At 40.6% G+C, this 25406-nt stretch overlaps 2 protein-coding genes across 3 annotated transcripts in view; one reads left to right on the plus strand and one right to left on the minus strand.

Moving 5' to 3' along the window:
• The window catches only part of LOC119722129 (cilia- and flagella-associated protein 47-like), a 64586-nt gene extending 54680 nt beyond the window's left edge, over positions 1-9906 (plus strand). Inside the window, exons 46-48 of the mRNA XM_038192170.1 lie at positions 533-694; positions 5408-5576; positions 7757-9906. Coding sequence (XP_038048098.1) covers positions 533-694; positions 5408-5576; positions 7757-7960 — 535 coding nt within the window. The 3' untranslated portion in view covers positions 7961-9906. The remainder of the gene's footprint in view (positions 1-532; positions 695-5407; positions 5577-7756) is intronic.
• Positions 9907-11479: 1573 nt separating this feature from the next.
• On the minus strand, positions 11480-24856 carry LOC119722130 (transcription initiation protein SPT3 homolog). Of its 2 annotated transcripts, none has more exons than XM_038192172.1 (7): positions 24771-24856; positions 16905-17103; positions 16450-16653; positions 15705-15817; positions 14202-14546; positions 13126-13239; positions 11480-12513 (listed from the first exon to the last, which is right to left on the minus strand). In XM_038192172.1, the coding sequence occupies exons 1-7, from the start codon at positions 24780-24782 to the stop codon at positions 12469-12471; spliced, it is 1032 nt and encodes a 343-aa protein (XP_038048100.1). In that variant the 5' UTR covers positions 24783-24856; the 3' UTR covers positions 11480-12468. The 2 variants fall into 2 exon arrangements, with proteins under 2 accessions (XP_038048100.1, XP_038048099.1); XM_038192171.1 differs by having other exon boundaries at positions 13120-13239.
• Positions 24857-25406: the final 550 nt, after the last annotated feature.

Genomic DNA, 25406 nt, shown 5'->3' on the forward strand with positions numbered 1-25406 from the left:
CCAAATTCCTTTATCAATATTTTGGGAAACAGTTGTTACCCTGTTTCCCACAATTTTGATCTAGGAATTTGTTCATTCATTCTTCTTTTGTTAATCTTACAATTTACCATCAGTATGTCTTGACAGGAGCCAGGTCTAGCACGTCGGGCTTGTTTATTTTAATTCCTTTTGATAATTTTTGTACAATGTTGACATCTTTATGTTACGATTCAAGTATTGCTTTATTAGTTATCACCTATTTTTTTTAACGTAGTATTTATGTGTTATTATTGCCAATAGACAAAATATAGCCCTGGCCACTGTGCACATGGGCAACAACACATGTTCCTCGCCAATGCCATACTTCACGTTCCAGCTGTGTACGTCACATGCATGCACAGCTGTGATTGGTCAGAACACCATGGGTGGGGCTTAAAGGATCAATCTATTGAAAGCACAGATAAAAATATTTCATTGAATTGAATTGAGACAATGAACAAAAATCCTCAAATCTTCTGAAACTTACTGTGCTATTCTTTTTGCCTTTGCGTAGCCATGATGTACAGCTGTGTGTTACTGCAGCCACTGGCGGTGTATGGCGCTACCCAGTCCGCTTCACGTCTACCGAGCCAACGGTCGATGATGTCATCACTATCGAATCAGTGGGTCTTAGCAAGGAAGCGTCTGTGGGATTCAGACTTACTAGCCAAGCAAGGTAAGATACCAAGCGACAGAAACAACTTTTCTCATTGGTTAAAAAAATATTATCTCCAAGCAAACTTGAGTCCTCGGTCCTGATTGGTCAATCCATGGCAACGACAGTGTGATAGTATCCCATATACCATGGTCCCTGTCACACTGAGTTTATTGCACTATTCTAAGGTGCACGCTCTTTTCGAGCTGTACACACGTGTAGTAGGATCGCTGCTAAAAAGGTCTTACAGCATGCACATTCCATATGCGTCAAGTTTGCTTGACGATGAATTTGTTATCCCACTTGCACTTGTGGAACGCGGAAAGTGTAACACGTCTGTGTCCCATATGTCACTCGGCCTTCGGCCTCATGGCATATGGGACACAGACACACTACATTATTCTGTGTTCTGAGCTTGTTGGATAACTTCATACAAAAGGGAGCTTGGTCGTTCATAGACTGCATACTTAAAAAAGTAGAAAAGTAAATAATGACATTTTTTTCACATTTTCTTTCAACCTATGGCCTAGTTAATTGCATTCATAACTGTGTTCACTTGTAAGCAAGTGTAGAAGTGAGGAACTTTTTTTATTGACATCAGAGGTTTTGGTATGTTGTTTAGTGATGTCATTTCTTTTTTAGTTTTGCAGTGCAATCATACTTCTTTCTAGAGTTAACAGATTTTTTTTTTCTTTCAATTCAATCAACATTTATTTCCATAATGCCACAACTTTTATAAAATAATGTATCAAAGTGAAGCAATAAATAAAAGGACTGTGTTGAAAAAAGAAAAAAAAAGATGGATAAGATAGAACAATAATTCGAAAGGCAATTATGGAATCATCTTTCGAAGCCGGGGGCTTATATGTGATGCGATCAAGCTAAATGAGTTGTTTGTCGGGAATTTTCATTTGGAGATTCAAGCCAAAATAGGGCCACTTCATCACATCACTTCATCACATCTCTTGGTGTTCCAACTTCCATAATGTTTTAACTAAAGATGGTACCAGCATGCGGTTTTCACAGCAGTAATGCTGAGATTGTGCTCTTTTCAAATCTGTAAAAAAAAAAATGACAAGGGTCGACAAACGACTCATTTAGCTTGATCGCATCACATATGGAGATGCTGTTAGAAAAACAAGCAAACAAACAAAACGATGTACATCAACAAATACAGAGAAAGACTAACAATCGGACAAACACAAAAATGGGATGAATATAAATATTGAGGGGTAGATTAACAAAATAGATACTGCCATAGATGAATAATTATGCAACTAGTCAAAGAAACAAAAAACAGTGCATAAATGAATTGACATTCTACACACTGTATAATCCATTTCATATAAAACATGTGTGTCATTCCCAAATTCCCTGAAAAGACTTTGTTGTAAATGTGGGTCATTTCTATAAATTTGGGGTCCATTTTCTTTCCTGCCCCCGTTACATCTGACATCTATGAGTTCATATTTCTGATGCACTCCTTGATGCAGTCGTCCTCCAAGAGTGATTATGAATAGCAAACCCCCTACCCAACAATAAAGAATTTCTGGAGGTCATTCTTAATGATACTTGAATGGCAAATTACAAAGTACCAAGGTACCAGGGACATGGAAAATGTCACACTGGACCCTAAATTTGCAGAATGACCCATGTGTATTACAGTCCTGAACTGCTTGTACTAGTTATTCCACTTTGTTAAGCTAAAGGTCTTAGTGACAGCCTCCGTCAATCAACGGCCTGATTAACAACACATGCCCATCCAATAACACAGCCGCTGAACGGGATCAAACACGAGACATCAAAAACACCATCTGGATTACGGTTTTCCCTGAATCGCAACCGATCTCCCCGTGTCTCGCTGGAGCCTAGGTGTATTATGACAACCCAACGCGTTATCTGGTTGTGTTCAGTAATTATTGACAGTTGCGCGTTCCCGAGCCCTGGCTCGAAGCAATTTCCCCTGCATATGTACGAGTTCCTTCCTTTGCCCGCGTCGTCTGGGGACTGCCAACATTCACCGCCCATGTTTTTCAGCTTACCTGGTATTCGGGTCAGGTGTTTGGTTTGTGGAGTTTTGCTAGGAAGTCAGGTCTTTTTGTAAAATAAGACTCTCAGACATTGCTCTTGTTAAAAGTTGGATGATTGTGAAGAAAAGGCCCCCGTTCCCATAAGAAAACAAAATCCACCTATATGTTTCTGGACTCACCAAAATATGTTGATGTTGAAAAGCAATAATGTTGTGGAAAGAGGATATTGTTTGATTTTCAAAGGAAATTTTGGGGTAAAACAACAACAAAATGCAACGACGTGGTTCATTGCACGATGCACTCTGAATAAAAAACAACCACATTGATTTACGTGGCATCAACTTTTCTAGCCAAAATCAAATTTTCTACCCAAAAAAGCTCTAAATAAGAAAAAGTACAGTTATTTGAATTCAAAGAAGATTGCCTAAGGACACAATATTGCACACAACTGGACACAATATTGCATCCAAAATTTTCTCCATGCTTATCATTTTATCCCAGAAAATAATGATCATTCTCATAGTGCATTCTAAATACCCATAAGCTAACAGTAGAGGGCGGTAAATACCAGGCCAATAGAGACACCAAGCTTTCAGAAAAGCCCCTTTTTGATACCCTCCAGTGCCACACTTTTCACTTCTATGCTTCCTTTGATAACATTAATAAGATCTCTGGAGCTTCCTGGGCTGGATTAATATCACCTGGCATGGAATACGCAGTCTGTCAACTCCAATTTGCCCGCGGCGAGTCGCATGACGTCTTTGTGGTTTCCAACAGCTGGGCCTAAGTTCCGTTTCAAAACATTGGTCGGAGACTCTCAACTCTGTCATGTTGTTAGGCTAATACTTGGCAAAGTCTTCAATCCACTCGTCTGTCAATGAAGGGAAATCTTAAGACTTAATCCGATTAGCGTTTTTGGGGTTTTTTTTTTACCAGTTGTAGTCGGATTTCAGAGTCAGAAGTTGTGGCCTGAATATGTCAAGCGATCACATTTTTCTGTACTTGAAACACTTGCTATAGACCAGATTGCGGATGCCGCCTTTTAAGAAATGACAAATTTGATTGGATGCAAGTTGGATAAAGTACTGGGTGGTTTCCTGGGCTGGCTCGATACATGTGTGCTGGAAAGTTGCCAGCTTGTCCTGGTATCAGATGTGGTTTGAATGTAGAAGGGTAAAGACCAAAATTATGTAATACTTTGCTTGATTTGAAGTGGTCAGCTCACAAAATTATAAACAATGTTAATTTTTCTTCCACCTTTGGAGGTGCTGGTCACTGATTGAATCATCAACTAAATTTTGCGCAACAACTACTGAAGTAAAATGAAATGTTCAATATTCTGCTTCTCTTTTTGTGTTAAAGAAAATATTAAATCTTATTATTATCGGTTGTGTTTTCTGTGCAATTAACAGCTGCTAGGGTTGTCAAGGTATAATAAAAAATTTATTGTTTGTAGAGCAGAGCTTTGTATCTGATTTTGCTTGTCTGAAAATGAAACGAGGGACAATTCTCTTTTATAACACCTCACCCACAGATTCTGTGTCTTGATTGGCCGAGAGCGAGTCACATGTTACTTTCTAATTTTGCTATCTTTCTGTGCACGGCCAAAAAAACTATGCGCATAGCAACCAAAGTACTATACCATTAGCAAGTACTATTTCCACGGCGCGGTATTTGTGTGCAAATGCATGCTGGTGTGCGCGTTGCACGTTGTGCATAGCGCGTATTATTCCAAAGAGAGCGCGCCGCAGATTTGGGTTCAAACATTTCGTGAAGGGTTAGATTTTAAGAGAGAAATACATTTTCCACCAATTTTGTATTGAAATTGAAGTTTATTTCAACTGTGTTCAGATTTAAATAATGTAAAATATTAAAATCAAGCAGAATCTGTGGGTGAAGTGTTATAAAACAAATATTGAATGCTTTATCTCGTGGTGAAGTAAGACTAGCCTCCCTCGGTGATCCATGGAGCATTCTATTTTCCCTCGGCTTCGCCTCGGGAAAATAGAATGTCCATAAATCACCTTGGGAGGCTAGTTTTACTACACCACTCGAAGCATTCAATATTTGTATAACACCTCATATTCTTGCGGTATTAACTTTCTGAGCACCTAACTTTTGAAATTTGGTAAATGTTTGTAATCTTTGTCTAAACTACAGCAATAGTGGTGTAAATCTGTGTTGACAACTGTCTTAGGATAAAAAAAATGAAAAGGGGGGGGGGGACTTAGTACCATTTGACACTAGGCTGTGCTATTCATAATATCATTTTGCATGAATACTTCTATACAATGGTCATATGCATGCTTTACCATCCATTATTGGCAGATCGTATTGAATTTTTAGTTTGATTTTTGAGTGTCTTGGATGCTCTCTTGCCTTTTCAAGATTCATATTTTGTTTCCCCCACAACTACAGAATTTTCTTTTATTCAGCAAAAGATTTGAGGGGATGATCCAGTGTTCCATTCCCCTGTGGTCAAGAAGTGTGGGCGTGGATATAAACCCTCCCCCTCCCCCACTCCCCAACCATCTACGTCCATGTATGGCAAATTGTCAAGAGGCAACAAGGAGAAATACAGAACAGTAGATTCAGATCGGACATTTTTTGAACCCAACATTTTCTTTCAAACTTGCTGTATGGGGTTGAATACAGTGAATGCATCTCAATGAAATTCTCTGTTTATTTTCTTTTATTCCCACAGACATCCCGTTGCATTCAATGCCTACTTCGTTGCCGGCAGTGATCAAGAATTCACTGTCAGCCCACAGTCCGGTGAACTGAAACCAATCGGCACCAACGGTACGCTGATAACCGTTGGCTTTAGGCCTAAAATCTACGGCAAGAGCTACCAAGCCAAGCTAGTTGTACAGGTAAAAATAAGTTGCTAATAATAGGTTTACTATACCACTCCCAAAACGATCAGCCCAGCGGTATATTGAGTAATAGGCTAGGTAGTATAGTGATTTATGGTAATACTTAACCAGTTCACATCGGATGGCGTGTATACAAGCAAAGGTTTTGCGGTATTCGGAATGGATGACGAATAAACAGGCAACGAGCGAGGCCGGAAATATCTGTCAGTGACCCGCTCGCAGCGAGCGAGGCCAGAAATATCAGGGTGTGCTACCCGCAGATGACAGCCTGAACCCGTCTGGCATCGAGGTTCGTGAAAACGATCCCGGCGCGAACTGGTTAAGGACCCCTCCCCCTTTTAAGATGATTGCCCCACCCCTCCTCTGACAGCAGTTTCCTTAGTTTCATGATACATTCTTGTTTCAGCTCAAATAGGTTTTACTTTACGATTTTTGGTGTTTTTTTGTATTTCTGAAGTGCTAACTTTAACAAAATCCGAATGACAAGTTTGTGAGGGAAGCCTTGAGGAAACCTTTAATCATTATATTGAAGGAGAATTGTCCTCAAACACGTTTTGGAAATCCGAGGGAAATTACTTTCAATATCTGAAATTTGATAATGTGCTAGCTAGGTATATGTGTGCTTGCATTTCCACTCTGACGCCCAAATGTGCTTCTCAACGCTTTGATAGTTCCTGTTCCATATGGAAAATTCTGATCTGGAACATGTTCAGTTCCCAGCTGGATCATGCTTATCTTGAGTAAAGTGTACAAGTGCATAGACAAGTGTTTCCATGTGGGAACACCTGGTTTTCCCGGGCTTTCGCCATTTGAAAAATGAAGTATGTTTCTGAGTTGAAAATGAAGTATGTTTCTGAGTTGAAAGTGAAGTATGTTTTTGAATTGAAATGTTCAAACCTTTTATAATTTTGTAACTATCACAAAGCTTACAAGATTTTTTTTTTTTTTTGGGTGTGTGTGTGAAGATTTGGATGGAGAGTCCTGTTTTAATGCTTATCTTTAAGACAAGAAACGCCTAGCATGCCTAGTAAAGCTGGACCCGGAATGCTCAAATTCTATTCATTTGATTCAGAATGTCTATTCACTGGAAGTCTTTTCATGCATCTGGTCTACACAATGGGCAGGATTTAACCCATTCATTATTAAATTGTAAAATACAAATTGTAATGCTCATATAGCGCTTTCCATTGTAACAGCAGTCTCAGAGTCATTTACAATTATGCCCCCGTTCATCAGGCCACGAGACCACGCAGCAGCCGATATCAGCATATGTCTACCCTCACAGGTACCATTCATACTCCTGGGTGGAGAGAGGCAATTGTAGTTAAGTGTCTTGCCCAAGGACACAAATACCATGTTCCTGTCAGGTTCGAACCCACGCACCATCGTACATGAGTCAAACAGCGTAACCACTGGACCATGGCATTCTACACATTCATTGGCATTACAGGGTGATCCTGTATGACAGCACTGCCAGACTCACAAGTGATAGTCATTCAGTGAGTCAGTCAATGCGTCAGTCAGTGACTCTAGGCTAGCCCTCTTGGACGAGCAAAGACAAAAAGTATCTCTTTGCTATTAGTTCCTTTATCACTTTTCATTGAATGTTTCTGCACACTGAGGACTTAACATACAATACAGTCGTTCAGTCACAGCTGATGACATCATGGAATAATTTGGCAACCTCCCCTCCCCTCCCCCCCCCCCCCCCCTTTTCTGCACCCCTGGGTTTTCAACGGTCCCCGTGTTGGAACAAGTCCAACCCCTCCTTGATTGAAAACCTTTGGCACAACATTTATGCCCTCTGCAGCGGAAGTGGTTTCATTTTTTTCCCCCTTTTTTTCATGGAGTGTATTTTGCCAATAATGTTAAAAAGCAGAGCCGGATATGTTTGATTAGTCCTGGCACTAGTTTGTTTGGAAAATTTGAAGTATGACTACTCCGAAATCAAAATTTTGCCAAAATTTGATATTTCTCTAATTTACATTGGGATAAAACAAGGGTTTGACCTTGAAATTAAATCAAATGTAAGGGTTTTTCCAAACTTATAAAACAAAATCCAGAAATGAAGGCGACTTTTGGGAAACCTCTTTTGTCAAAATAAGACTTCCTCCGAAACATTCTTGAAAACCATTTGCAATTTAACATTGACATTGTTTGCATTGTCTTTTCTTCAGACCGCTGACATGCAGTGGACCTACTCTCTGATTGGTGTAACCCCGGACTACGTCCCTCCGACCGGCCAATCACAGCGGCCCATAGCCGGACCTCACACCAGCGGAATGCGGCACAACAAACCACGAAACTACGTCCTGGAAAATCTGAAACTGACCACGACTGCCGTGTCGTCACCGATCAAAGGCGCTCCAATTACGAAGTAGGGCGAACACTTTGGTAAAATAATAAGCAATGTTAACCTCCAGACTGTTGCAGTCTGATGTACATAGCAAAGTCCTCCATTTTCAAGCAGTTACATGTATAAGATTTTTTGTGTAAATATGTGTTTGTACTTTTCACGGACTGTATGTTAAGAATTAAATTGTAATGACAATGTAAAGGCGTGTTGATCTGAAGAACCTGTATCAAACCTAATGGTTATGCTATTAATATTGTGATAATATTGTGAATTTAAGCATTTCACAGAAAATCAATTGGCTTCTTGGGAACACAAAGACCAATCCAGAGAACATGTTGAAGTTCACATGGCACATATTTTTTAAATTTATGCGCCGATAAATTGGTACTGTTTTTGTTTTTGTGATTTTGTACTTTTCCTTTCCATCCCAAATGCTATAGGCTGCTTGGAGTCGTCTTCCAACCAAACCAAATTTGACCATATTATAGTGTTTAAATTTCATTCATTTTTGACCTTGACTTTTGACACTTAAATTCAATAGGCTTAATATTTAGGATACCAAGACCAATCCTAAAACCAGATTTGTTTGTGAATGGTGTTTACATTTTTTCGTTTTCTTTTTGTAAGGAAAATTAAGCTTTTTGTGTCTCCTAAAAGTAGTTTGGGGACACTTTACCAGTCCTACATTCCGTATGACCGTATCGTCTTGTATATAACACATATCCCCGTATTTATGTTATTTTTTTTTCTTTTTTCCCAAGCATTCGCCTGAATTCCATGAAAAGTTGAACACAGAAGAAATTCATCAAAAGTTAAAAGTTTTCAATGTAATGTATTCACCCACTCCTATCATAAAAAATATAATCCTATTCAGTTTTAATAAAAACATATCTTAGATTGTACGTGTAAAGTTCTTGTGTATTGTTTAATAAAAGAAGGAAAATCTAGGGGAAAAAAAATACATCACAGTGTTGAACTAAACCCAGAAATTTGCATATTGGTATTTTTTTTACATGTAATTTGCATCTAATGAATATTCATTTATGAGTGCTTCTGGGTATTTTTTTTTTTATTTTTGAAATGTGTTAGCCTAAGGTTTATATATAAGGTCCGAACACAATTTTCAACAAGAGCCAGTAGCTCAGTAGGACGCGCTCAGGATCTGAAACCGGGATGTCCCCGGTTCAGGTCCTGGGTCCGTCCTGAGGAGCTTTTAGACTTTTTTCAAAATATATACTAAGTTTTCTGACAAAATTGTGCATGGGTGGGAGTTGAACCGGGAACCTTTGGGTATGTAGCCTTACACTCTTACCACTACACCACCGGGTTTTTCTTAAAAAAGTAAGGATTCTAATAATTAAAACCCTTAGGTTGTTCTGACTTAGTCTCCAGAGAGAGTTGGAAGCTGAGGGTAGAGGCCTTGGGTCTGGGGTAGGAATTTGGACTTGGGTCTTGGCTGGTCAGCTTGCTGGTTTAATTTACTAGCTGGATGGTTGATACTTATACTTAGAAATCTTTCTACTCTATCTTGTTCCAAGGGAAGTATTAAGCCTGGATACTTAATTTTGCTGGGAATTGAGAGTTTATTTTTTTCAAGGCATTTTTAAAAGTGCTACTAAGACTGTATATCTGCCTGTTCATAATATTACAATTTAGGAAGAGAAGATTTGAAAACAAACACATAGGATTGAAGCGTGTAACAATGCTAACATGTTTTACTTGTCATGCCATGGTTTGGAATTTATTTCTGCATTTTGCCATTTAAAAAAAACCAGCAGTACATATACATGTATACACCAATATGGGTTCAGTTAATTTACATGCTTACAATGAGACATAATTCCGTAAAGGTAAATTAAAGTGACAGTCAATTTCATAAGAAATTTAAGACAATTTTACTAGTTACATTTGCAGGGGTATTTAACTTATTTTAACACAATTTATGTAATATGCTCCAGTTTACAACTGTAACAGCAAATTATTCGATTTGTATTTTCACGAAAGACCTTTGAAGCAAGTAAAGATTATATGTATATAGGAAATTGGGTACAAAAATAAGCTTGTGGAATGTTGTGTATGTATATAAACACCTGATCACTCACACCTGATTCAGACTGGCATTCAAGGTTCGCATCAAACCAAATATTTCCTAAGATATGAATTAGGCTAAACATTTGAAACAATCACGAGTAACTACATGCAAAAGATTAACATTTGCAGTCATTTAAAATAAGTTCAGGATTTAGTCAACGAAAAATTAGTTACAGTTCACCTGTCTGAGACTAAAATCTTATTGAAATGACTTGAGGTGCTGCTAATACTATTTGGTTTGACGCGACCTTAGCTACCTGTCTGAAAGAGTTTTGTAAAATAGAATTTATGATTGTTTTGATCAACATATGGTATTACTTCATTCTTAACTAACAAGACATGGAGTTAAAATGTTAAAAAATCCGTCCATTTTGTGAATATTTGATATTAAAGACCTGTTTTTTGTTTGAACATGAAATTACTTTTTAAATTTTTTTCAGTCTGTAGTGTGATGAAGGACATTTCTGCTAATCCAGTTTTCATGATTTTTTTTCAAACCTTTCTTCACCTGGGGGTTAGTTTTTGCACATTAATTACATTTTGACCAAAACTCAATTTCACTCAATATCACTGAGAAATCCTGTAAAGCTTTTCACCAACTTTTCATTAAATTGCAAGGTAAACCCCTTGCCAATAAAAAAAAAATGAAGTATTCTTTTTAATGGAAAATGCACTCTAGATGCATTAGCAATGTTCAAAAGGTATATTGTTTCATTCTAACATATTTTGAATTTTCAAATGCATCTAGAAGACAATTTTAATGAACCATCAGATTTAAAAGAACATTTTAAGGTAAACCTTGCAAATTATCTCATTTGCCAAATGTAGCTTTACTTAAACACCTTTCTGAATGAAACAAACATGTAGGGCAAATTAAAAAAAATATTTGTAAGGGGTTAACCTTGCAATTTCATTGCAAAAAAAAAAAAAAATTGTCAGGGGTTACCGTTATATTCCTCTATTTTGTGTAAGAATTAACCCTGGGAACAAGATTATATCACTTACAACCTCGCCCCCAAGGTACTAACCTTGTCCCCAAATTATAACAACCCTAATCCCAAAGCCTTTATTTCCAACTTGACAATGATATAAATAAAAATGTTCTCTAAGGCCAAAAAAAAGTCTTCGGTTTCTGGTATGGAGCTTGCCCCAAAATTTGTGTGGCGACGCAGCTTTTTTTCCCCCCCCCCCCCCTTTTTTTTCCTTCAAATGTCGGCTGATAACTGCAAATGGTGCCCGACTAAATTTAGTGCAAAATATATGAGAGCCAAGAGAGGCCACATAAAGCTTATGTAACCCCATCTAAAACCATGTTAAAATTGTGCAGCAGCAGAAAACCAGTGAGTTTGGCCGTTTTGAGACATCATCTTACATTGAAAAAAAAACTGTTTAATTTTGCCGACGCGCATGGCTACGGCGACGCACGCTGATACCAGAAACCGTAGACTTGGTTTTTTTTGCCTAATGCAATCTATTCACTTTTTTAAAAATGAAAATTAGGTTTCACAAGTTGACCAAAAAAAAAGCTATTTGTTTGCTAAATTTCAACCAAATTTCGGCACTGTCCTCACTTGTCCAGAAAACTTGTAGGTAACGAGGTTGAGGATCCTGGAGGCCCAGAAAGTTTGAAAAAAAAAAAAACAATTTCCAACACAATTTTGAATGAAAGCAAACACGTTTTGAATGTTTCTTAATGCATTTCCGGGCAACAAATGCTTAAATGCTTGGGTGTGATTTTCCTGACCAAAAGCAACCACAAGAGGGCGACAAATATGTACAATCTATCTGGTTACTACCACAACATGATAAAATAAAAACCGTAAAAAAAGTAACAAGACTCTCTGTACAAAAATATAAACAGTATAAATATAACAAAAAATTGACCATTACTGCGATAATATCTTCAACTCCGAGTGTTGGACCGTGGGCCTCTACTCTTGTCAAAGAGCTATTGTCTAGATATTCAACCACAACTACTCCGTGGCAACATGCTGCCTATGTATTGTGTGCACGAGCCATAGAGGGCGCTCTACGACCATCAACTGCCCCAGTGGGAGGGACACGTTGTGTGCTCGTACTGATTCCCAGGCGTAAGTCTTGAAGTATGCAAGATTATCTTTATTTCAATCTGCACCAACTCGTAGTGTCTTCGCGTGAGCATCAGGCATCATTGGCAAGTGCTCAAGAGTCTCATGCAGTGGTCTTCCCCAACATTTTCTTCGTAAGCGTGAATGGGGACCTTGCAAACCGAGTCCATCCTCTTGTCATAAACTACCGTCTAGAGTTTTGACCATAACTTTAATTTGGCAACACACTTGCAATAGACCTGTAGCTCTGAGTGCCAGGATTTTTATGGTCTTAAGCTCCGATGTCGAGTTCGTTCACCTTCACTCCAAGATAGCTGCCACAGTGCCAAGGTAATCGTTGTCTGTCATGACGCTGTCAGCAGACTAGATACTTCATCTTGTCAGGACGACTGGTGTATTTCTGCAAAGAGAAAAGGAAACTTTGAATCTAAATGAGCTCAACCCATGGCGGTTGCTGCATCAAAATACAGTATTGAGCACGACAAAAGAAACAACATGGCAAGTCAGGTAAAGCTGGCCTAAGAGCAAAGCAAATTCTACCCAATCGATTCAGAATGGCTATTCAATTGAAAAGTGCTGGATTTAGACCAGTCATTGGCGTAACCGGGGATGGCACTGCCCAGCTCGTAAGTGACTGGCTGGCTGGCCAGCCAGCCAGCCACACAGAGGACTCTAGGCCAGCTCTCTGACAGTTTTGTAGGAAACTGGACGATGTCCGGGGTAATGTTATGTGGCAGGGACACAAGCAAACTGCTCTATTCAACATAATCCACATAACATTTGTTTTGTTAAAACGTTGATGTTATATACAGAACATTTCGGCTTCTTTGGAAAATCACAAGGCATGCATATTGGTGGCTGTTCTGCTCACCTAAAATCACAGGTCACGTCACATACAGCAACAATAAAATATTTATATCAACCTCTGAACACAGACACACAAGAACAGAGTTAAAACTGTAGTTGAAGCTGACAAATAGACAGACCAACAAATAAACACACTTACACTTACACAAAATGGTGCCATGGATGATGAGTTCTCCTGCAGTCGTCTGTATGCCTCTCGGATATGCACGGGTTTAATGGAACGATACTGCACCAACGCTAACAACGATGAACCGCTGGGCTGTGAACGGAGAGAAGCAAGTTTCCCGTTAGTCTAAAGCTCATCCATTTATAGCATCAGCGAGGAAGTCAAGTGAAGCTGGGTATTTTTAAACTCGTAAAACACCCAACGGGGGAAAGCCTGTAATACTTAGCTCTGTCGTCCGGTTCATTTAACGATGAAAACATTGGCACAACTAAGGGGATTGCACAGCTAAAGATAGTGGATACGATTCTAAGAATTGATCATCCATTTCCAGCCATGTCAAGCGCCTAATGTAAGATGAAAATATAGTTGACAATTCCTAAACCTTAAAAAACAAGCTTAAGGGAAGCCTAATAAATCTGGTTCTAGAGTGCACAACATTCTATTCAATTGATTCATAATGGCTATTCACTGGGAGTCTTTTTCTGCGTCTGGTCTACACAATGGGCCAGATTGGGCCCATTCATTGTCATTACATGGTTATCCTATACAAGAGCACTGCCCGGCTCACAAGTGACAGTCAGTCCCTCAGTCAGTCAGTCAAAGAGGACATTACGCTGGCCTCCAAGACCAGCAGAAAGGTGTAATTTTAGCATTTTAAGGTTTGGAATTAAAGATACCGTCCCCGTGCTATTTTCAAGTTGCACCTCCAAAAATAGATTTGTTTTTTTCAACTGCCATTTTCCTAATAATATAAAAGATATTCACTTTTGAATAAGACATAAAACGAAAAAAATCCACCGACATTTAGTTATTGAATATTTTTTATTCACAAAAATTGAATTATTAGCTGCCAGACATTAATTCGGCTCTTGCAGGGCGGGGTTTAGTTTTGCGCAAAATTAAATTCCCTTTTCAGAGGGTTACAGACGCCAAAAATCGGAATAAAGTAGTTTTTTTTGAACAAAATATACAAATTGAAATTTTGTTAGGAGAAGATCACTGGGTATGCATCTTTAAAGAAACTTAAAAGTTATTTTCAAATTCAATGTTCTCACCTTCTTTTTCCTCTTGGATTTGGACTTTGACAAGCTCCCTCCGTGCCCGCCCGTCTTCGAATCCCCCTGCGCGTGAAATGAACCGTCCGAGGAATTGCTGTTCATCGACACATTCAGCCCAGCGCCGGTGGAGGACAGAAAGGGAGATACCATTTTGCCATTAGGGGAGGTTGGGGAGGAGGTGGGGGAGGGGAGGGGCGTAGAAACAGGGGAGGGTTTGGATTTATTGAGGAAGGGGCCGGGGGAGGGGAGGTTGTTGGAGCATAAGGGGGCGGCAGTTTTAGTGAGGGGGTCCCACGGGACCGCTGAAATGTCCCTGCGGACGATGAAGGATAACTCCACAAGCTGTTGAGCAAGAACAAGAGATCGACAGTGGAAGCCAGGAACATTACTTATTCAACGAGTGCGAGTGGAAGGCTGTAGCGCGTCTGCGTCCCATATGCCATGAGGCAGAAAGCCGAGTCGGATATGGAACACAGACGTACTACATTTACTGTTTTCCACGAGCGCTAAGTGGGATGACGAATTTATCTTTGAGCAAACGTGATGCAAAATGCGTATGCTCTTGTCACTTTATAGGGGGTCACTGTACATGTACCAGTAGTTGTTCAGGTTTTCCTGGTGCACTTGAATATAGTATATTACAAGTATGCGTGAACAGCGTAATGTGTCTGTCCCCCTCCCCCTCCCCACCCGATGTCCACCCCTCTCCCCCCCCCTAGAAATATTAAATTAAGAAAAATTTAATGCACCCTCAGGTACCCCCCCCCCCAAGAAGTCTGACCCTAGTTACGCCGCTGATCAGGGATTCAATGCTGCTTGAAGATAAAATAAGTTTCATTCTTGGCTTCAAATCAGATTTTAGGAAACGACTCTTTTCAAGGGTATCCCCATCAACAGTGACACGGAGAATGACTTCACAGAAACCTGAACGCTGTTCCCAGCGCAGTGCATTAGATTTATTGTGTTTATAGCGCCTTGAGCCCCTTAATAGGTGGATATGTGCGCTTTATAAATCTTCATTATTATTATTATTATTATTATTATTATGCCCAAGCAAAAACGTGACGATTTCTGTAAATTCAGATGAAGTTAGCCATGCGTATTCTATAGTGTGTCCCACGAACTGAGCTAGAGTGAGTAGTCATACAGCACTATGTACTATCCCTGAATTAGTCCCATATCATACATACTTTGTAAATGAATTTTCTATAAACACAGCCAATTACTTACACAGTTTCATTTACGTTTCGACTAGTTTCACTAGTCATCCTCAGAACGAAGCACCACCAGTCGGTTGGTGGCGCTGTTCTGAGGATGACTAGTGAATCTAGTCGAAACGTAAACGAAACTACGTAAGTCATTGGCTGTGTTTATAGAAAATTCATTTACAAAGTTGAAACTTTACCAGCCTGATGAACTTTTTTCACGATATCATACATAGTTTGAATCTTCAAGGAATCATGTTACCAACAAGCTTAATGTGTACTGTATGACACCAACCTGTGCTACAGTTTCATAGGCAAGATACTGCATGATCTCCACAGCAAATGGGTTGGGTTTGGGCTCCAGGGAGGAGTAGTCCAGCCACTCCTTGAACTTTGACCCCTTCTTGGCTGTGGAGAAAAAACCGCCAAAACAAGAAATAGCAAGGTGTTGCAGCTATCCAAAAAGTAACCGACCAAATTATTGTGAAAAAGCTTACTTGGTTTAAAGATAGTAATGGCACTAAACTCCATGTGAAATTATTCTTTCTGGCATGCTGTCATTTTGAAGGAAACAGTAAAAGCCATTCATTTCCAAAGATGAGCCAAGTGACACATTTTTGGAAATTTCTGTTAGTAGTTTGTTTGTTATTAAGCAAATCCATGTATGGGTGCCCGCAAGCGTTGACACGATGCACATGCACATGTGGTTGTTATTATTCGTCGGTTCAGTGCGTGTTATCGCGTAGCTGCAATCGGCTGAATGAGAACGTGTCCCGGATGCTGATTTCGGGCACAATTCAGCTCACTTGGTAGAGCACCAAAACGGTAATCTGGAGGTCGCAGGTTCAAACCCCGCTCCAGACAATTTCTTTGTTCAACTTTCAACTGAAAAATTATAATAATGCACTTAAGTCAGTTTCCCTTTGTGGTTCGTTTGAAGACTTTCATGTTATTAGAAACATAAACCCGAGTCCAGCTAGCTTCCAGGCTAAGCAACAAAAAAACAGACACATTTGTAAATATTCTTGCGTGGCACTCACAGAAATTGACTTGTCTTGCCTCCGCATACTCCTTGTACGTGTTGCTGTCCATGTATCGTGTCTTCAGCTCGGCCCGTTCCAATCTCTCCGTCTTGACTGGATCCACTTCGTCGCTATCCAGCAGGGCAATCAACTCGCCTGATTGGTCGATGGTGCTCAGGAAATCGTAGGAGATCTTCCGCCGTCTACAGAACGCTTTCTGATCTAGAAAGTGAACAAAGACCAGTAGATATATTCAGAATTCGCTGAATTCAAACATGGTGGCAACGTCGTGGTACCTTTTAACCCTCGGAGTGGGAAGTTAATATTCAGAGCAATATGCAAAACCCTTTAAAACCCTGCAGGTTAGCTTCAGTGGAGTGCCATGGCCTAAAGGTTAAGAGCACCGGACTCATGCTCTGGTGTTTCAGAGCGATCTGATCCCAGCTTTACTAGTCTTTCCTAATCTTGTTTACCTAGCTCCCCGGTCGTAAGGTCTTCATCTTCCCCTGATGTGCCCATCACCTTGGCTAGTTTCTGCCGCTGGTCCTTGTGATGTAGGAACTGCAGCAGGCGTCGTAGCTTGCTGCGATCTTTGCGCATCAGGAAGATGAAGTCTTCGATGCCAATGAAGCGAGCGTTGCGCATGTTGCATACATCGGCGGCACGCTGCAACTGTGGACGGAAGAGGTATTTCAATCGTAAACCGGGCTAGGAATGCAGTTTGATGTCTTTCAAATATTTGTAGCAACAAATACAATTTATTGGAAGATTTAAAGAGTACACATTAACTGTTGGAGTCACAAAGTGGAAAAAACAACAACTTTGAATATGACGCTGCTGTTTTGACAATTTTAGGATGAGTCATGGTTACCCTTTTATTAAACTCATAATTCATAAATATCTGAGACAGTTTACCTATTCCTATTGGTTGAGAGCCCGTCACGTGGGTGGTTTTAAACAACCGGTAAAACACCAGTCAGTGTTTAAACAGCGATATTTAAAACCAGTATTGAGGACCTGCGCTCTGCGCCACATACGTGCAGTACGCGCCGCATGCGTGCAGTACGCGCCGCATGCGTGCAGTACGCGCCACATGCGTGCAGTACGCGCCACATACGTGCAGTACGCGCCACACGCGTGCAGTACGCGCCACATGCGTGCAGTACGCGCCACATGCGTGCAGTACGCGCCACATGTGTACAGTACGCGCCACATGCGTGCAGTACGCGCCACATGCGTGCAGTACGCGCCACATGCGTGCAGTACGCGCCGCGTGATCCGCTGGCTTAGAGCCCATATGACATATAAGGGGAGGTGCCTGCATGCGCCCCGCACCATAGAAAAGTCCCGGACACGGAGTCAAATGGTAGAACAAAACTTGTCGGAGTTTGTCAACTTTTCAATTTTTGTGTTTTTTAGCCAAAAAAGTTTGTATGAATGGGGAAAGTAGTGTGACGGAGCAGCTTATAAATGTGATGTTTAAAACTAGTTAGAGGCCTGGTTGCCAATAATAGCCCTTGCCTGCGGCCAGACCCCTTCCCAGATTTAAACCAGACATTAATAGCTGCTCCATCACACTGTTATCCCCTGATTTTACAACCTGTAAAGAATTGTCTCAAATGAAGGAAATCTATAAACTGTACTATGTTCTGTCTCTCCAAATGTGTTGAGAAATTATTGTATCTTTCATTAAATTCAATATCTTTCATTAAAGTTTTCATCAATTCTTTTGTATGCTTTCTGACTTGTTGTGCACTCTGAACAAACTCTAAGAGCCTGCCAAAACAGCGCTGGATAGCTCAGCTCGAAGAGTGGCGGTTCAGCATTTGTAGGTTACAGGTTCGAACCTCATTCCATTCACTTTTCTTCAGTCAACCAACAAATTGATCAGCATGTTCGTGGTCCATAACACCCCCCCCGCCCCCCATTTGAAATTTTAAAACTATAATTCATAACTGCTAATATTTTGTGTCCAAAATTTGCTTACCATCATATCCGTTTCCCCAAAAATGTTTGAACTGAAGCCAAAAAAAATCTTGTTTACCAGGAAGGGAAACAAACAACTTCAACCTGTTGCAATCATTAAGTGGTCTCACCACGGAGGTCAACGTAAAAATAGCCCCCTGGTCCACGACGACGTGCAGGAAATGAAACGGACAATTCAAAACTGACTTCCAGAATCAACCACAGAAACTGTCATCATGGTCACAAGATCGGAGTAAAATTTACTGCAAAACAGCCGAGTCGATCGCTGAGGGATTTTCGTGGTTTTTTTCCTGTGCCATTTGAAAAATTTTAAACGACTCAAAGGGAAATTACTGGCACTGTGGATCCATAAATATCTTTGACATTGAAAAGACATTAAATTAGGGTTGTGTTAATACTTTTTTATTGCCAATTATTAACAATCAAGGTTAAAAATACCTTAACACCCCCCCCCCCCCCAAAAAAAAAAGAAGGAGGAGTGGCTTAAATTGTTCGTTGTTACTTGAAAATACTTTTTTTGAAACCATGATTTTTAATGTAAATTCTAGATTGTTCTCTAATTATTATTTTATATTCATGGAGTTCTTTAGAAAAAAACTTCATAAAAAAAGAAGAAAAAAAATTCCAGGTGTGGGGCGCGGTGGGGTTGGGTTGGGGGGGGGGGCCTAGCTTGGTATTTTTTTGGAAGACTACAGCCCCTTTTGAACTACTTCAAAAGGGGCCAATCCCGGCAAGCTCAGTGGTCGAGTGGTAAGAGGTCTGCACTAGAAACTCGAAACCATGACCTCCTGGGTCATGGGTTCGAGTCCCACCTGAGTGATTTTTTTTCTCACTTTCACTCAGGGGTAACACACTGAGTATACAGTGTTTATATGTCAGTGAAGGGCAAAACCTAAAATTTAATCTACATCACACCGATGCAAATTCCATCTTATGAATAATTCGTTTACACTGCACATTGAAACATTCACTAGGAATTTAGAAACACACAGCTTTGGGGAACAAATTGATGAATAAGTGCCACATCTTTTGGGAGTTTACCACTTTCCAGCCAAAGGATGAACACAATTTGGATACATGGCGCAAGATTGGTGAAAACCTTTCCCTTCTACGTCACCATCAAACTCCCTGAGTTTCCCTTTTTCTTGACGTTTTTCCTAAATTCCCTGACTTTTTTCTGAATGGAAAATCGAAACTAATTTTGAAGGTTTTCCCTGATTTCCAGACTGGCTGGGAATCATGTGGAGTGAAAACACTGGTCATGTCATACAGCTGATATGGAGACTTTCCTTTACCTATTTACCATTTAACAGTTAGTGTAGTAGCAGTCTCCAGGTGAAAATGTCATGTTAAGAGGTACTTGAACAATGTTGACATCCGAATCGTAATGCAAGAACCAGATATCACCAATGTCACTAAACAAGCAGATCCGCTGGTAATACAAGCCTGTCGCTAATCCCCTGACCAGCTGTCCTTACTGACAGCCAAGTCACTGACAGCCCAACTCAACCCACTAATCCCATCAAGGTGCTGGGGTTGAGGGGGGAGAGGGGAGAAGGCCTTATAGATGACATCACAACCTACGTCATTCTGATCGGAGATAACCCGACCGCCACCGGCCCGACCGGACAAGGGGGACAGATGCCCAGGAAACGCTTAACAAGATCCAGCAAAACGACCCATTTCCTGTTTGTCCCGAGCCAGGCGAGATCGCTCCACAAACATCGCATGAACGGCCGTCCCGATACAGACCCTGATTAATCAATCAATTAAACCGCGCCGACGAGATGACAGGTGCATTGACGTCTTTCAGAGGTATATATTTGGTCCCCTCACCGCCCTCCAGGGAGGGGGGAGGGGGGAACTGATTGGGATCATATACTGGTAATGATTCCCATGTTTCGGTGTCATTTTATAACACAGATTAACAATCCCGTCGGTGCGGGCCCGCTATGTTATTCGTTTCCTGGGCAGACTTTAAGTCTGATCCTTCCAATCTATTAACGCCATCCACCTGGGATTTGGGGTGGGACCCAGCGGCTCGCGTGGCACGTCAAAATGCTCCTTGGGCGACTGGAGGTGTCTGGGATACATTAAGAAATCCAGCGAGCATGATGACATGTTGAAAATGTGCAGGAATAAATGGCAGATGACGGTGCACAATTGGAGTTTTTTGGTCTCGCCGTGTATCTCCACACAGCAGGTGCAACAGACAGATATTTATCTTTGTGGGTTTTGCAAAGATCACGGGGGTCTGAAAACGATTAATTCTCTACCAAGAGGCACGAACGGGATAAACAAAACATATGACAGTGCAAAAAGCCAGCTAATTGCCAATTAATACTGATACCTTTTTTGACATTTTGCCATGAATTCGGAATTCAAACTCCCGCCACAAAACATCTCTTTTCTGTTCCACTTTTTTTTTTATTCCAGGTTTATTGGCTACGAGCATAAACGATTGAGGGCGCTGTAGAGATTACTTACAAGAACCAAGTGTCTTGGTAATCACATGAACCAGGCCAAATTTGCTTAGAAAAAAAGGTTGCCGACTAAAAATTATATTATTTAAAAAAAATAACGAAGTATTGCTTTGGACTGGTAGTCAACAAATTTTTGTTTTGCCCGTAACTTTACCAAGCAATCCTTTTCTGCTTAATAACGACTTTCTGCTTAATAATGCCAAGAAAATGGGCGCACACCACAACTTTAAATTGTACAGGCACAAAACTGAAGCATACAGTGTGGTCATCTGCAAATATCTTGTAAAAAGTTTCAGGCTGCACTCCAAAAAAAAAAGCATCAACAAATAACTGTCAACGTAGTGCAAATTTTGTTATTGAGTTAGGCACCTTTACAATAATAAGTAATATTAACACTGTGTGCTCAGTGCTGTTCCAGTAAGCAGGAGGTTGTGGGTTCGAGTCCCACCAGAGCAAGCTTGTGAATTTGTTCCTCATAAGCTCCAGGGCATGACTGAGCATAGATTGCTTGTTTAAATAATTTCTAAATAATTCTAAAAATTAACTTTCAAATGTGGCCAACAGCGGGCCAAGATGTACGCAGACCCTGAACGGGCGAGACCACTGGGAGCGGCATTCCAATGCACTGCGAACGGCATGTGATGCTCTCGCGAAGACACACCGTGGATTTGTGCAGATTCAGGATAAATTTATATAAGATTTGAGGCTTTGCAAGACAAGTTCTTTTCAGAACTAAATATCTTCTAAGCAGTAGTTATTACCACATGGTCTTACCGCAAACCAAAACGATAAGGATAAATTTAGTCGTTCATACTTTGCATCATACAAGTGCGTATCATAACAGGACAAAATCAGACATACCTTCATAAGACAAGAAACAAAGGTCAAAGATATCATAGAGAAGATCAAGGAAATGAAATGGAGATGGGCGGGGCACTTAGCAAGAAGACAAGACAACAGATGGACCAAGAGACTCACAGAATGGCAACCAAGGACAGGCAGAAGAAGAAGAGGTAGACAAAGGAGATGGAGAGATGAAATCACCACATACATAAACACGGCAACATGGAGTAGAATGACAAACAGAAGAGAATGGAAACTGCTTGAGGAGGGCTTCATCCAACAATAGATGACCACAGCCTGATGATGATGATGAAGTGCGTATGTCGCGCAATATGCGCCTGACCCAGTATGCGCGCAGTGTGCCCCTCCAACTGGGGCCCTCGAAAGTGGTCTCAGAGCGGCATCGATTATCACGCACAAAATCCATAGCTAATAAACCCTGTCTTATTTGTCCTAAATATAAATACCTCCCACACAATATGACTTGCTATCAGCAGGCTAGACAGTGGGATGACAAACTCAATTGGGCGGGGATTACACAAAAGGCTCTAAAGTTAGACAAAATGACGGTGGAGGAAAATAGAACCCAAACGTCTCGCAAAACACTGATAAGAAATCCTAACAGGTGTTACAAATAAGCCGACATCCCCAGTGTGTGAATCTGACAAACGATTTATCGAAGCGCGACACCACTAGAATCCTGAAACCTCGACTCAAAGAAATCTTGACTCCAGATAAGTGTCCTTTTTATGGTGAGATGAGGGAAAAATCGGGGCGCTATTTTTTGAACGCTCCACTCTAGAAGGTCTCAGGATTTTTTGGCATCTCCTCTGGTGGAGATTAGAGGAGCCAAAATAAGAATGTGAAAAATAGCCTTTCTTATTATAGGCAGTGTCTGATTCATCTTCCGATGGTGGGATCAATAACAGACCCCAAAAAACGGCGGTATTTTGGGGGACGGAAAATTGTCGAATCACTCCTAGAAATCAAAATAACTTTTGAGTTCCTTTCACATTGCATGTCATCACATAGGAGGCCCAATTTACTTTCTTTACAAAAATAAGTATGTTTGGACACGGAAGGATGTGCGAATTCTATCAAATATCATAACCTAGTATCATAGAGGAAGAAAACATTTCCTGACTTTAAAAATGTTAACAAGCTGAACAACATCATAAAGATTTTCAAACCCTGCCAACTGGCCACAGGCAACCACTAGAGGGCACTATTTCCTAACACCATCTGTTTTGCTTTGAGGACACAGAAAACTGTAGATTGTTTTGGAATGGAATGTTGACTACAATAGGACTTAATTTCTGTACACAGCTGTCAATAGAGGTCAATATAGGGCAAGTTCGCGCAAGAACTATTGTTGACCATTGGTTAACCATAGTTCGACTAAAGTTAGCCTGAACTCTGTCTAGTCGACGATGGTTGACTACCATACGCTAGTCGACTATTTGGAACCAAACTACTGGGGCTGGTTGCATCGCTGGTAACCAATAGCCGCGCGCATTCACAATGACAGCAGGGAGCCAGGATCCAGAAGTTTCGCGATGACTTTTTGACCAGAGATGTTCGCACGTTGCTATTAGTGCACAGGCGTAACGTACGTCACAAATCAACCACTAGTCGATTAATGGTCCTTGCCCGAACTTGAAAATAGGTGACCCATACGTCACGTGATCACAACGTTAGTTTTATATACATGTAGTATGGGACTTTTCAGTATTAATGTAATCACTGATCGCCAATGATTCAGATCGCTGATGATCCGCATCGTCGCTTATTATCAGCTTGACTCTTTTGATATTGTTGATTCTGATGATCATTGTCAATACACATGTTGTTATGATGTTGTACTAATATTGGATCTTGTTTGACTGTCACATCGACTTAAAAGTTCATTTTATAATTTAGTCTGGGGAGTGTGGCTTAGTGGTTAGGGTGCATGACTCATGATCAGAGGGTCAGGGGTTCGAATCCAGCTGCTGGTCATGGGCAAGTGTCCTTGGGCAAGCCATTTTACCCCCACTAGCCTCTCTCCACCCAGGAATATAAATGGATACCGGCACTAGCTGGGGAGTAACCTGCGATGGACTAGCATCCCATCCAGGGGGAGTAGAAATAGTCTCAGTGATTTCATGCTACTGAAACTGGAGATAAACGCTGGCCTAACGGGCCACATTGGCTCGTGACAGACTTTACTTGTTTACTTTATAATTTTGTCTGCCGTGAACTGGTAATATCTTTCAGGAAAGACCTGTGACACATGTAACAGCAAAGTTAAACATAAACAGAAATAGAAATAACCTGTTTTTGTTTTAAAGCAATCAATTATACAGCGTGTGTCAATAAAAACGCAGGATTAGAAACAAAAATATTAAGAATATAAACCACCCCTATTCATCATAATGTTAACCCTCTTTTCAAAGTACCTTTCCTTCTCTTCACTATGCTTTTTATCCCATCTCATTTGGACAATCCTGTCCAGAGATAGAGTACATTGAAGAAGGGTTATAAATTCCAAGCTGGTCTGATTTGTGAAATCACACATACCTAATGAAAGGTTTGAATTCAGTACAGGTGAAAGTATTTGTGGATCACAAAGAAGGACATGTGTGGCAGGATTAGGCTTACATAATCCTTTAGTCCATAATCAATGTTATTAGTCAATAATTCATGATGCTTTGAAACAATGATAGTCCAGTTATTAAATTTAAAAGTGATACTTATCATCAGTTGTTTCAAAGAAAGTTTTGTTCTGGTTTAATTGTCTTCAATGCATACCTGCATTGTACATAACTGGTCGTTGTGTTAAGGTCATTGAATCAGACCAACCCGCTTCAGAAGGGCTTCACAAAACTTGTCATAACTTTTGAACCAAAAGTCCAAATTCCATCAAATCCTTATCAAATTAGGCACACCAGTAGCATAATTTTCTCAGAAAAAAAATTGCTTTGAATCCTGCGTTTTTATTGACACACGATGTACTATGCTTATGACATATGCTGAAAAGAAACCTACCAAGCTTGTCATCTGTCGGTGCAGGATATCCTCTATGACTTCGGCGGATTCCAGCAAAGGGCGTCGGCAATCTCCCAAAGCGTACCTGCAAAGAACCGGAGAGGAAGGGGAAACACCACCAGGGGGTTATAGAAAGATCAAAAGATTAAGACAAAGAGATTCGGATATTGGGAATGTCGGGAGGGGGGAAGGGAGTTGCACAAACTACACGGGAGGGGGGGGGGTTTATGTGAAATGATCTGACGTAGAGAGGATACTGAATGAATTTAAGATTATGTATTGGATGATGGATACGGGAAGATGATGGATATGGGCAGGGTGGAGGGGGAAGTTGGTATTGGGTGTGGAATGGATCCAGCATGGGGGGAAGGGGCACAATTGGGCACAAGTGGGTCATGAAATTGAAGGGAGCAGATCTAAGTGGGTACAGGGCAAACCAGCAAACGTTGAGGAAAGTCTTGATTACCGCATGTAGTTCTTTGACATTTTACTGCACATTTTTAAAAGGTCATTTTTTGGAGCATTTTTTGCTCATGAATGTGCTAAAAAAAAAAAGGACTACCGTACTTGAGCACAATGCTACATGTACCTCCTCCCGTTCTATAGTGGAATCCAGTGACCAGAATCAGAAGTTTT

This window comes from Patiria miniata, unplaced genomic scaffold, assembly GCF_015706575.1.
Source record: "Patiria miniata isolate m_02_andy unplaced genomic scaffold, ASM1570657v1 HiC_scaffold_14, whole genome shotgun sequence".
In the NCBI taxonomy this organism is placed as follows: Eukaryota; Metazoa; Echinodermata; class Asteroidea; order Valvatida; family Asterinidae; genus Patiria; species Patiria miniata.

Bases quoted from the DNA above. Each gene is read 5' to 3' on its own strand.
- LOC119722130 (XM_038192171.1), bottom strand. The intron at 14,547-15,704 runs GTTGGTGTCATA...CTTGCTCAACAG, and splicing joins CCTATGAAACTGTAGCACAG to CTTGTGGAGTTATCCTTCAT. The intron at 13,240-14,201 runs GTGAGAACATTG...CTCCGTTCACAG, and splicing joins AATCCAAGAGGAAAAAGAAG to CCCAGCGGTTCATCGTTGTT.